The 14048-nt window shown below is 38.4% G+C and overlaps 2 protein-coding genes across 6 annotated transcripts; both read right to left on the bottom strand.

The window, feature by feature from the left end:
* Nucleotides 1-2698: 2698 nt before the first annotated feature.
* On the bottom strand, nt 2699-7256 carry LOC117434036 (TYRO protein tyrosine kinase-binding protein). 2 transcript variants are annotated; one of them, XR_009311392.1, is made up of 6 exons: nt 7064-7256; nt 6097-6117; nt 5435-5575; nt 4143-4201; nt 2973-3135; nt 2699-2919 (listed from the first exon to the last, which is right to left on the bottom strand). XR_009311392.1 is itself a non-coding variant. In XM_034056552.3 (5 exons), exons 1-5 carry the CDS (start codon nt 7116-7118, stop codon nt 3082-3084), a joined length of 330 nt encoding a protein of 109 aa, XP_033912443.1. In that variant the 5' UTR covers nt 7119-7256; the 3' UTR covers nt 2699-3081. The 2 variants fall into 2 exon arrangements, 1 of the variants encoding a protein (XP_033912443.1); XM_034056552.3 differs by having other exon boundaries at nt 2699-3135.
* A 2608-nt stretch (nt 7257-9864) lies between these two features.
* On the bottom strand, nt 9865-13999 carry LOC117962260 (hematopoietic cell signal transducer-like). Of its 4 annotated transcripts, none has more exons than XM_034909854.2 (5): nt 13768-13999; nt 11504-11576; nt 10945-10971; nt 10644-10775; nt 9865-10519 (listed from the first exon to the last, which is right to left on the bottom strand). In XM_034909854.2, the coding sequence occupies exons 2-5, from the start codon at nt 11553-11555 to the stop codon at nt 10461-10463; spliced, it is 270 nt and encodes an 89-aa protein (XP_034765745.1). In that variant the 5' UTR covers nt 11556-11576; nt 13768-13999; the 3' UTR covers nt 9865-10460. The 4 variants fall into 4 exon arrangements, with proteins under 4 accessions (XP_034765745.1, XP_034765744.1, XP_034765742.1 ...); XM_034909853.2 differs by having other exon boundaries at nt 11504-11648; nt 13768-13998; XM_034909851.2 differs by lacking the exon at nt 13768-13999 and adding an exon at nt 11690-11805.
* Nucleotides 14000-14048: the final 49 nt, after the last annotated feature.

Raw genomic sequence — 14048 nt, 5'->3', positions numbered from 1 at the left:
AGCCAATCTGCGTTCATGTGTTAAACAGGTATTACTTAATTTCTCTTTCAGTGTGCGGATTAAGCACTAAATGGTGGTGCTTTAAAATAATACATTTATTGATCATCTGAAGTACATATTAATTTTTTACTTTGCCCCACATTGCCCATTCCTAAACTTGGCTCTGATCATACATTTTTGGTGGTTGTCAAAACATAATATTCAGGCAATAGTCAAGTAAGTAAAGCATTCTTTGCTGTAGGTGAGGTTGATACTGTTGACATATAAAATACAAAAAGACTTTTGGCATGTGGCATCAATGGTATTTGTTGACTTGGTTACTAGTTCTCTCTTCATATTTTGAGATTCCTCAAATTATCTTATTAACTCTTATTTAACACTGCAGATCGCTCTAGTGTGATGGAATGTAGCTCCACTCCAAAGCAGTAGACCAGCAAGCTAATTGAATACACTAATATACCTGTTAATTATTATAATTATTTACTTTGGGGTGCTCTTTCTACAAAGTTACTTGATTTGATCAACCACATCGGGATAAACCACAAATGGATTGCATCATTTAACAAACCTTTAACACCACGTAAACTGCAACTGCTGTTTCATTGTTCAGTTAACATCTGACAATTAACAGCTATAATACAAAAGCATCAATTAGCCAAATTTGTTTTCCAAAAATGTTACCGGTTACACTTGATATTTACCAATTGTAGGGCATGGCATAGCAAGATATGCAAGATAATGTTAATCTTAGTTTCAGTAAAAACTCCCAAAGCGATTTTTACTGACAAACAGGATTTTTTTGTAAATGCAGCACTTTGGACACTCTTAGCTCTGTTGCTGCTCCCGTCTTCCACTCACAGTTTGCATTGGAGGAACAGGTTTCTGACAGCGAGCCAGTAAACCAATTGCAAACTTGATTCCAGATTTAAAACAGTTTGTCATTAGAAACAAGATGTCAATATTGTTTTTTTGGGGGTTTTTTTGGTTTTATTTGTTAAACGGAAAATGAGCTCTGTGTTTTATGACATGGTTTTCATTCTCGTCCATTAGATTTATACAATTTTTTGCTAATAGGTTATCAAGCAACATGAATGGTACAACCAGAAATACAAATTCCAATAAAATGTCCTGGTGCGATTAATTAGTACCTCTTCCTCAGTACATGTACTTCATGCCTAGAGAAGGGAGCTCAATAAAAGCAGGAGTTATATCTAAAATAGCAGATTTACAACTGTGTTGCGCATAACATTTCAAGTTTATAGATAATCAGATAGCGAGTGCAAAAAAAGTTATTTATAACAACTTCACCAAGCTCACTGGAGTAGGGGATTTTGGTTATTAAGCCATTCACCTGTGTAAGCAGAGCAAATGTTAAACTCTGACAGCGGTAAACAGCAGAGGGAAATTGGTAAATGTATTGGGTAGCCAGTAGAAGTAAAATTGAGTTAAGTTGAGATTCCTCATCCCAACCAGCAAATGCAGCTGCTAAAATGACCTTTCATAAAAATGTGGACTAAACCCTTAATAGGGCTATTCTCTGTTTTTGTGTCAGTGTTTTACTGGGATTGTATTTTATACACAGCATGTACAACTATTGATACCGATATGCAGAACAGCTGTCTGAATAATATTTGCAGTCACTTTATACTTGACAAGAATAAAGAACACACACACACACAAAGATTACCATGGCATCTTGACAAAACTCTACTGGTTAACACCCAACCGTGATAAAGTTATGTGAACCCAGTGTGCAGAATATGTGGGGAGAAAACTCAGCTGTATTGCTCCCTCAGATACAATTCAATGAATAAATCAAACTAGCTACAGTTCCTTTGGACCTTCCCTACGAAACTTTTAAATGTATTTATTGTTTGTTTTGGGCAATGCCTGAAAAATTGCCTTGGTTTATAGCCTAGGGCCAGCCTCCGAACCCTAAACCCAGCACACGTTCTCTACAGTGTATCTGCACTGACAAGTTTATCTGCATTTTATAAATGAACAAACTAGAAGGGTTTACTTTCTCACAGCTAAATCATTTGAACTTTTCATGACTGATCTAAATAGTTACTAGCTTTGTTTAAATTATTTAAGTGGGACACCCTGGCATTTTTACATTTAGAGGGCATATGAAAGGGATTACCCCCTGTCTTATCCCCAATTCCAAATGCCCAATCTGAATGTCACCTTGCTGTTGCCTCGGGCAGACTGAAGACCCACGAGTTAAACAACATGCTTTGTGTTCTTGACAGTTGGGGGTTGATGGAAAAGATGATTTGTTTCATTATATGTGCATTTGCAAGTTCCTGTTGGATTGAATACAGGGAATGGAAACTCGTCTTCACAGAAGAAAAGGGGAACAGTGTTACTTTATAAATAATGTTTTGCAACAGGAAACACAACCCTCCTATTCCTCTGTGTATGTATGTACAGGAGCTAAGATCTAAAAAGTTCTTTAAAGGAGCGTGCAACATTTACTGATCGATTCTCATTATAAAATAGTCAGATTTAAGTATGCTGACTTGGTGTTAAAATGAATCAAATACAAAGAGGCTGGTTTCAGGAGACTAGGTTTCAGGCACTGCTGGCACACATACAGCAAAGTTGCCTCTATAGGTCCTGGTCTCCTGGAACTAGCGCCACTGTTCCTTAAAAGTGTCTTTGTGTTCCCATAGCTTGTTACAAAATTAGTAAAATGCAATGTGTGAGGTTCATTTATTGAACATGTGTATACGTTGTTAACTTTCTCTTACAAAAAAGGTGCAGTTTTGCAGGTTTATACAAGCACTAAAAAAAAGTATTTACTCATATTAGCATATAAAAGTACATTGTATGGCTGCTATATTTTCACTCTCCGGGCTCCTTTCAAGACAAGCTCTGCACAGTCTAAAGACAGCAAGTAAAATATTTCAATTCAATCAAAAGTCCAGCTTAGTTTTTTGCCACCTGCTATCACACCAAAAATACAACCTGATAACACTAAAATGAACATGGGAAGCCCTGTTTCTTGGACAGGGCAAATCTACAAATGGATTATGCAGCGAAATTGATCTTATTTTATTTATTTGCTTTTTCTTCTTATTAGTTGCCTTGCCTCAGGTCACTGTAGATGTCTTGTCTGTGTCTTTGAAGCTCCTACAGAAAATAAAAAACCATGAGATGAACAGATTACCTCCGTGTCAAACGCCTGTGCGAAGAACCTAGATCAAGTGTGAGATCATATCAGTCAGTATTGTGAAGAAAGCACTCTATAGATGGGCTGCGATTGTTTTATTTACAAGATATTTTTAATGGTGTATCATAACGGAGGTGTGTACTGTGATACCAGAAACATTGCATAGATACTTGCAGTCCACTAAATGGTTCTTTAATGACAAATAAGATGTGATTTATTTTGGCATGAATATGTGTCTCATTAAGGCTTGTCTTCTCACAAATTAGTCAGTGGTTGATTTTTTTATCTTTCTAAAAATCATAAAAAAAGAACTGATGATAAAATATTAATTGTTAATTGTTAAAGGGTTTAGAAAACATTTTAAAACAGCTATAGCCTGCTGATGTTGTTTAGAACATCTTTCATAGCACATTTTCTGTGTTATATAAAGCTATGGCCAAAAGATTTGCATCACCCTATAGAATTAACTAATTTTGCGTCATAAAGTCAAATGAAACCTGCTGGATAATGTTACGTTGACATATTGAATTACATACCGCGTTGTAGTTTTCCATATACTTAAGGAAAAGTGACATTTAAACATTTTGAAATCTAACATGAAATACTGTGCTACTATTATGGCTTCCGGTAGACACTTGCAATATTATTTTGTAGTTTCTTTGATTACAATAAAATATCTAAATTATGTTCATATAGTTTTTGTTTCATTTTTATTATGTCTACATTTGTAGGGGATGCAAAACTTTTAGCCATAGCTGAAAAACTGTAACCACATGTAGATTAAAGTGTTTCCATTATCACACACATCAGTGTGAGCTTGTGATCTGCAGATAGTGATGTGTTGTGTCCTGGATTAAGTGTAAAGTTACAACTCAAAGTAAGAACATTCTCAGCTGCCCAACCCCTCCCAATACCCAAGTAAATGCTGCCCAACCTCTCCCGATGCCCAAGTAAATGCTGCCCTCACCTCGTATGTAGACTGTTTGTCTGCGGACCCCTTTCCTTTCATTTTGATGTCACTGTTCCCTGCAAAGAAAAAGGTTTAGCGTTAGTGTCTGGATGCAGTCAAAGAGAGACAGAACAGAGGATTCAGAATGAGTTAGGAGCTTGAGTTGTGAGAGTTCTTCGTTCTCCGCGATCCTGGCTGACCGACCGACCTCATCTGCTCAGTTTTCCAGTGGGAAAGATAGCGTCAGGAAAAACAGAGTGGCCGTAGAAAAACACCATTTCATTATTACTCGGAGACGATGCTTTTAGGTCTGTCAGAAAACTGCATGATGTCTGTCTACACATAGCAGCTGCTGTTTTTTTTCTGGCTAAAGCTTTCATCTGAGTAAACCACATCATTCTGGGTTTAAAATGTAGTCATGTGCTTTATTATATGTACATTTTCAGTAATTTAATGATGTAGCAGTTAGCAAAAAACTAAGTTAGTTGCTTAGCATTTACTTTTTTATTGTAGAAATGCTATGTTTATTTGTTTTTAAGTATTTATTTTTTCTGCTTGCCTGTGTGTTGTGTAACAGGAAGTGGGCGCATTGCAACAAGTTCTCAGAGAACACAGAGTTGACCAATGGTCATAAAGTAGAAGAAAGAGGAAGTGATGCACTGGTGGAGCCGAGAGCTGTATTTCCCCCACTATGCCAGACTCGTCCTCATAACAACCTCATAATAATGTGTGTGTGTGTTTATATAGGAGACTAACCGTAAATGGTTCTCCGCTAACGGGTGACGGTAGCACAGAGGTAGCTGCAGTAGTATGAGGCTGCCATTGGGAGAATGGCACCTCATGGAGAACAAACCCAAACACTGAGCCGGTAATTCATTCCAGTACCCATTCGCCACACCGATATCAGACTACATGCAAACTGTCTCTGTGCATGGTAGTGATAGAGTGACTTGGGTACTAAACAACAATGACGGAGAAAGACATAAGCCACAGAGCCACTATCTGCTATCATTCAGTTGTTTCAACCCATATGGAATTCAATCCCAGTGGAAGCCTTGATTCCCAGACAATATTGTTTAGGCACAATAAAGGCGCACAAAGTTTACTGGCTGTTGCCACAGTCGACATGCTGTCAGTGGCTATCCAGCACAAAGTGCTGGCTTTATTACAGCTCAAAAGGTAGATCATGTGTAAACTATGTAAACAGCACCCACTAAGGGAACCTGCATAACCCTTTCTCTTCATCCATCCATCCTTCCATCTCAGTGTCCTATTTTCAGACTGTTCTGAAACCCCTCCCTGACACTCACCTTTCAGTGCCTCCAGGCGGCTCTTATTGATGCGGTTGGCAAAGCAAAAGACAGAGAGAGCAATGAGGACCGTGAGGATGATGTCTCCAATGATGATCCCAATAATGGCGCCCATGTCCATCTGGTAACAGGATTTGCAGTCTGGAGATCAGGGGAGAGAGTCAACAGGGGTCTGTCTCAAAGCGCTTGTTGCTTATAAAACAATTCCATACAAGTTAACGGTTGAGGAATTCCATTCACTATAAAGGTCTCGAATGTGAAAGAAACACATGTTACAGTAAACCTTTATTTTAATTTTATAACGTGATATGTGGTACGACACCGGGCTAAAGAAAACTCACTTTTGAAACCATGCTTTCAGATGAATATGTCCGAAAGACTAGGTTTACAAGGCTGGAAGTAAAGTAAAATCAATTTTCATACCTCTATGTGAGGTTTATTAACATTATTACTGGACACCCTTTAATTGAGGATTTAACTGTTTAGTATTTGTTACTGTCATAGCGGATGTGAAAAGAGGATGTGAATGCCATGCTACTGATAAACTGCTGGTTCCTGATTAGTTTCAACTGTAGATACAAAGTATAAAGTGGTTAGGTGTCAGGAACCAAACTCTTCTCATAACAATAACTTAAGTTTAAATTATAAAAATGCACACTTACTTTGCTGCCCACGCACAGAACCTAGAAAGACAGAAAGTAATAATATTATTAAATAATACCCCAAAAACCATCATGCTTTCTCCTAGGACTGCCATCGTACAAACCGTGCAAATGGGCATTTTTCCAACTGGGTGGTTAGAATATCTGCTTTTTGTTTTGCATTGGTAATGAGAAGCGTCATCTTTTTTTTGTTGTTCCTCTTTTAAATAAAATGTCAAGTAGTGTGCGGCTCCACTGTGCTGCTGGTTACTTAGAGATGTTCGGATTGTAGGATGTTAATGTAGCGTAAGACTCTTTTACACAATAAAAATACAAAAAAAACCTGAATATTCATTGAATAAGAACACAGGAGAGAAAGCCAGAGTTACGATTTAATAGAAAGGACACATTTTTGTTTAAGGATCAATTTCTAAAATATTTCTAAATGTGTTATTAAAAGTGTTTAAAATTATTAATAAGCAATAACTGTTTAATATAATTGTATTTTATTTTACGTATGCTCTTATAACAAATGTCATCAGGTTTCATTATACAATTATTATTATTATTATTATTATTATTATTATTATTATTATTATTATTATTATTATTACTATTATTATTATTATTATTATAAACTGTCAACTCTTGTAATTTATAACACATAGATAATTTCATTAATGATTTATAACAGAAATCCCCTTCCAAGTATTTACAAATGAGTTTGCAAATGTTGTTATTTTAATGCATTAGTATTTTAAATTCCAGCTGTGCCACTCTGTCAGAGTGGAGACCTGCAGACCCCATATTTATTACAATTATTATCGTAGTATTCTTTGCACAGCGGCATCCCCAGTTTGTGACACAGGAACTTCAAAAATATATTTTTTAGCAATAGATTTAAAAATGCTATTTTTTCCCCTTGTTTTCTTCTTCTGGAAAACAGATTGCATAACCAGCTCGATAATAGTGGAGCTGCGCTACTCACCACACACCCCTGCTAGAATGAGCAGCACTGCTGAAGATAAACCTCGCCTTCCCATTCCCTGGAAGTCTGCTGTTATGCTTTAATAAAAGACAAAAGAGCTTGTTACTTTTCTGACACCAAGATGGAGAACTCTGCTTCTCTTTCTCTGGCAATGTAATGGAACAGCTTGTGACTGCTGGAAACAGAAAATGAGGAAGTATCAGTGTCTATTCTGACTGTCTGACATCAGAGTCTGTCCACTGACCACAAGTAGCCTCATTCTCATTAAAGAGCATACTTACACACACAGGCACACAGAGGCACACTAGTGATAACACTATCTTTAAATAACTTTACATTATATCTCAGTGTGGAACATATCACAAGGCTTTACCATGGAGGCTGGTTTTCAAAGCATTTGAGTCAAAAGAGTAAATGAATCAATTCAAGGTAAAAAAAGTGCCTGTCTGGTTCCCTCTCTGTATTTGTCTGAATGTCAGTCTTTCACTCTATCTATAAATCTATTTTAACTGCAAACAAAGCCCCTGCAAAAACTGAATTATTGTCACGCACCAAATCTTGAATCTTGTTTTTGCATTTATAAATGATTTTGTTAAGCTTGCCATTTACTGAGCTTTCTAATTTAATCATTTTCATAGAAAGTTCCTTTGTGGAAAGGGTAGCGTTGGTAGGCCTGCAGGAATAGCTAATGTAGGAGATTGCAGTGAAAGCATGTGGTAGTGACTTTTTATAACAAAGCAAACAAACAAATAAATACAATCACTCAAGCTTTGCTATCATGGTGAGACAAACACAGAGAGCACAACCTGCTGCTCTGGCACGTTGAGCAGAGATAATGTTTTGAGCCAATGCCCAGCTCCATATTGAAAGGGTCAGGTCAAATTGCAATCAATTAACCAAATCGGCTTGACCACATTCTTGCAGTTTTTTTTAAGTTTCCCACCAATCAGGTCCCGCTAACCAGTCCAGCCACTTTATCGCATGGCTTGTCTGCATGTTGGAGGGGAATCAGACACTATGAAGGGAATTACTATACAGCCCTGAGTTTATACATTTAGACTGACTTTAAAAAGTACAAAACAGCAACAACAACAGTGGTTAAATAATAGTCAGTATAGAAATGTAGCTGTCAGACCACAGACCAGTCCAGCTGCTATATCTGTCACCTATTTCTTACTTTCCGTGCACCAGCTCTTTTAGGTCAGCACCTCGCTACCAGCGGAAATCCTTCTTTGCAGCCTGCCTGCCTGCATTTAAAGTTTCACAGAATTACTGCTGCCGATGCCCAAAGAGTTACAACTGACTGATTCGAGCATTGAAAACATGCGATGATGTGATGGGGGTACCCAATGGCTTTTTCATAATCTAGTTTGTACTTCAAGTTGAAACATCTGTGCATTTGTCTGCCTCTAAAAGTGTGTGCTTATATGTTTCATACAACCACAATTACAAAAATATGCAACACACGCGCTCAGTGGTACCCACAAATTTAGATTATGAAGCAGAAGTCCTGGGAGCAATTAATAAACATAATCCCTTCATCTGTACCTGTTCCATTTAATTTCAGTCCATTTGGATTTTGTATCAAATAAATTAACATTAAATCAGCATTTAACAGAGTCATTGGTCTACACATCTGCATGTGTCGTATATGGGATACACCAGTCTTCTCAAGTGACTGGCTGAAATTACCTGGATCATTGTATAAGCCCAGTACCCCAGTCGTTCTTAGGCCAGTCTGCTGGATCTCCCAGCCTCTTTAGTGAATCACCCCCGCTCCCCCGCAGTCCACGGTAGGAGGGGGAGTAATGTGGGTGTATCTGAGAGAAGCACAGCACTTACACACGATGACACACAGACAGACGCTAATGACACATTTCAATGGCTTATGCCAGTCTACTGCAATGACACTGCAGTTTTAATGTCCTCTATGTATTTATTTTTATACTGTTAAAACAAATTGTCTGTGTTTTTTTATTATTATTTTTTTTTTACATTCGTCGTTCTAAATTTATATTTCCACAGTTCTCATGTGTGTGTGCCTGTGTGTGAGAAGTATCCTACAAGAATCTTTACCAGGATCCTACTTAGTTTTTCAAAGCTTGCACAACTGTCAAGAATATTGATCTTTTAATGTACAGTTTTTAAAAAGTGTATGAAAGTATCTGTACAGTTTAGCCCGTATGTTTCTAAAATAATGAAGAAGTGATACCTGAATTGTGTAGAACGCTTACAGGAGGTGAAAATGAAAGTGCCATGGACCCTTCAAAACAAAGCAAACTCTCACTTCTCAGGAGACCGCATGAAAATAAACTCAAACTATCCAAAGAGGAACAAGAGACTCGTGAGACAGAGGTAAGAACATGTTTCTTTAAATGACTTGCTCATCCTCCATTTCAATTCAGTAATAAACAAATAGAGTAGAGTGCGATCATAGAGACATCCACAAGAGGGCAGTGTTACAAAAGGAGTCACCCAGCTGGAAACTGCTTAATTCACAACTGTTAACCGCGCTCCCTGTATTCAAGTGATTGAGAGATGAAGATTTGCATGTACTAATAAGCATTGTGAAAAAGAAGGTGCAGTCGTAGCACCATGCAAACCAGCCACCCCACCCCAGAGTCTAGAGGCTGTTGATTAGCAGTTGGGTAAATAACATCCATGAAAAAACTTGCAGCAGAAAATGTTGCTTTATTTATTCTTTCAGATATAAACACACACACACACAAATGATAACAATAATAATAATTATAAAAATGCAGAGTACTGTATATTCCGCTGTTCACTTTTTTCACTTTCCCTTTGATGACGTTTGCAGACTTTCTGATTGTGGTTTGATCCGTTATTGAGGTTTAATAGTTGTTTCCTGCTGTGCATGTATCCGCAGCTCCTGGCTGTGGACTTGCCAAGTGACTGCTGATGCAGAGCTATTGTATTCCGCTGTAACCTGCAGGGTTCTATACTTTATCACCCAAGCTGCTTAGAAGCTGGCAGACTGCAGTTAGCTGGAAGATAAACAGCTTTTACATTTCCACAGGGGAAGAACTAAGTGATTTGCAACACCATTGGAAATGATGCCACAAACAGCATCAAAAAAAGATGATTACCCAAACAAATTAGATTTTAAAAAGTGCAAGCATGTTGAGTATTCAAAACTTAGAAATGAACAGCCTCTTCAAGAGGTCTAGGCGAGCCCATAGCGCCCCTTTACAAGTTTTGCAGTTTGCACCTTGCTTTCCCTATACTATGCTAAATCCTTCTACAAAATAACAACATCAATCGATAAATGCTATAGTGCTTAAGAAACAGAGATTTATTGAACGGTAGGATGCCCTCCACATGGAAGACACCTCTGATTTCAGGATAAATGATGCTGGGACTTGAAGCTGTATTGCCTTCATGACTTCAGGTAGGGTCTCCGCTCCATGTTAGGCATGTTTATATAGACCTTGTCTGCTGTTGGAGAAACAGATAAGAATAAAGCAATAGCACAGCTGTTTGAGGGAATTAATACCAATGTTACGATAAAGCACAATGCCAGAAAACAGCATTTGTATCATATTTACAATCATATTGATACCTTTTTCCTTCTTCTCCCTCCTTCGGCTGGCCAAGTAATAGACAAAGACCACGATGAGGACAGTCAGAACCACGTCTGTGGCAATGATCCCCGCCATGACCCCGGGTTCGATCTTATAGCAGTGACTGCAGTCTAGGGAACACACGAGGGTCCATTTTAATGATCTTAATACCACTGCACTAAAACTGATTTTTCTTTTCACAAACCTCAATTCACTAAAACTGTTATTGAAACTATGGTTAACTTTCTGAATATCTGTGGGCGCCACCACATGCCAATACCTCAATAAAGACAGTAATACCTGGCTGTTGTTGTCCAAGCACCGCACCTGAGAAAGACATGTGAAATCATTACCATTCATGTACTGTACTGGAACTGCACAAGCATGGTGTTCCTATAACTAGATGTAGCCAACAGTATGGGCTACATTCTCGAAGCTATTTACTCCAATTGGCAGGTTTCAGTAAGTGTTTGTAATGGAACCCTTGAAAAAGTCTTAGCCAAGCAGATGAAATTCTTACAAGTTTATTAGGTATTTATCGGTTTGTTTGTTCATTCAACAAGAAAAGATTGCAGTACACCCTTGCATTGGAGCAAAAGCCTAATACTAATATCCTCCATGAAAGTACAAATTTAACATTTAACTAAATCAAACATATGCTATGTAGTTAACCAATGAACTCAAAATCAGACACAGGGGCTTGTGCAAGGTTCAAAACCTTGCTATCCTAGCTGCCCGTTTTTTAGTAATTGGAAGACGATAGGCAGTGCATGGAGAGAAGCGATCAGGAGGGAGCGGAGTGGTTCTGGGCGATTGCCAGACAGAGAAGCTGCAGTGGGTTCTACAACCAAACACTTACCAGATAAGCAGAGCAGCACAGCGAGGGCCGAGAATATCACCCTGTCTGCCATTTCCTGTTCAACGCTCTCCACCTGTCCAAATACAGGTTATTAGATACAGTCAGCGGAGAGACAGACAGAGCTGCATAGGTAGATATATAGAACCTGTGGATATATCGAAAGAAAGATACATTGAAGATTGTTACCTTTTCGAAGCCTGAGTTCACAGCTGTATACATCTCCTGTAATATCAAGCAGGAACAAATCCCCTTTTTTCTAGTTTCTATCTCGCTTCCTGAGCCGTGTCATTTATAGCCCCCTACACCATGGCAGCAAGCAGCAGCAGAGTCATGTGACGAGTTGCCGGTGATGTTCCAGTATTACAGCGAGTATATTTCAAGGGGGGCGGGGCTTGTGTTCATAGAGCTTTGGGGAACATAAACAAACTGAACCGGAGAGGGATCATGTGCGCCCCCAGTCTGACCCCTGACCCCTTTCTCCCAATGTAAGTGGCTACAGCAGGCGTGGCCAGAGCTGGCCCTTCCACTCCTGGTCTTTTTTCTAATCCTGTTTTTAATTGTTTAATTGAACCAATTAAACCTCCCTCCAGACCCTGAAGTAGTTAATGATGTCATTTTACCTGTCAAGCCTGCAGTGGAATGGCCCTCCAGGACTGGGATTGGACAGCCCTGAGCTACAGCTTCAGTGTGTAAAGCTGTGTATTTAAGTAACACTTTGATTTCTCTGTCTCATATAACCTGTGCATCCCTGTTTAATAATCTAAAAAGGAAGACCTAGAAAGTTGGCACAGTAGCCGAATTCACAAATTCTTTAAAAGGACTTGAAATACCAGGTTCTATTCACAAAGCTTTACCTCACAAGTTTATTTTTTTATCATTAAAATAAAACACATATTTATGAAACTGTTCTTTACTGTTGTGAATGGACCCGTCAATAATCCATAACAGTTTTGAGAATATCAAAATTGATTTTATTCATAAAAACAGATTTAAAAACAAACCAATACAACCATGAGTTAACACTTTATGAAGGGAATCTGTAATACTTGTTTGAGGTGTTTGACCGCCCACAACACTAAAAGCACCCAAAGATTCAACTCAATTAAATCAAAAACATTAACAATAAAAAAAACAGTGTGATAGCATTGTAAGTAAAATAATACCATTCATTATAACTGGGTCTAGTGATGTCAAACATGCATGATTTTCTGTGAGAGTCTAACAGTTTCCCTTTATAAGGTAGAGATCTCGTGGACAGCTGTAAGTCTTGGTCGCTGTGAGAAGCAGACAAAACAAAACAGGCTTGCACTTTAGCAGGCCGTGATGTCATGACTGTTGAACAAGGCACTTCTCAGAAAAGCAGTTTCTGTAAAGGAACACGGGCTATCTGCTCCTGGATCATTGCAATGACGTCAGCATTTGGGTGGAAGAGAAGGTTTACAGTTAAATTGGGGGCATCTGTATAGTGCGTTGCAGGGACCCCTCCCCCCCCCATACCCCAAGTACAGGTGCTGAACCCAAATTGTTATCGAAATGGTACCAGCAGTGTAGCCTTAATATTTTACAGTTAACGGCTCTCAGTTTGCCAACAGTTTAATGCTGTCAAATATACAGATATCTAAGTGAACCAATGTACATTCATGTTACAAGTCCTGTCTGTACTGAGAGTATTGATCTCGCACTGAGAATGTAAGAGGCAAAGCATTTGAAACGGTTAACCAACCCCAGGTCATGTTAGGTACTTTAATATCATGTTTTTATTCCGATTGTCCAGCTCTTTTTCTTGTTTTATTACAGGATGCAGGAAGGGCTTGTGTCGTTTTCTCTCACCAGTACATCGAGAAAGTTTACAAACACTAAACTTGCTGGCAACAGACTTTTAACATCATTGATAAACATGTAATTACCCAGTAACTACAAACAGTAGTACATTATATTACATCAGTACTGTATGAAATAAACCTTGTTTCATGATACAGTCCACACCTATTCATGATTGTATTTGTTTGGGAAGTATTGTTGTTTTATAATCATGTGTAAAATGAATAATGTGCTGTATTTTTTGTTGTATTTAAATCCTGATAAACTGCACATTTGCAGTGCAGACTTTTGTAAGGGAAACACCCACAGATAAAGAACGAACGAAAGAAAGAAAGAAAGAAAGAGCAGGACACATTGTTTTCCTATCCAGCATGCTTTTGTTAAAGTCAAAACTCAAGAATGTATTTATAATAAAATAAAGCAAGCAGGTGGAGGAGTCTTACCTTCTGTAGAGTCTCTGTCTGGACACTGCACCCTGGTCTTCAAAGGGAAGATGTAAAAGCAGCACCAGATCAGGTCTCAGAATCTCAACTACTGACGTCTGTCCTGTCCCCCCTCATCTCGAGTGAGTCTCAGCAATGGAAATCCCACCTTAACCTCAACGGCCCGCCTGCAGCATGCACCATTCTTCACATTAACAGACTGGCATCGTGCTCTGCGTGTTTATTTCATGAGCTGAATACTTCCTGAAACACATTGTTAATTAATTTTCAGAACATCTCAA

Source organism: Acipenser ruthenus, chromosome 41 (genome assembly GCF_902713425.1).
Source record: "Acipenser ruthenus chromosome 41, fAciRut3.2 maternal haplotype, whole genome shotgun sequence".
Lineage (NCBI taxonomy): Eukaryota > Metazoa > Chordata > Actinopteri > Acipenseriformes > Acipenseridae > Acipenser > Acipenser ruthenus.
Note: the sequence above shows the minus strand (reverse complement) of the source record. Positions and strands in the feature narration are given on the sequence as shown.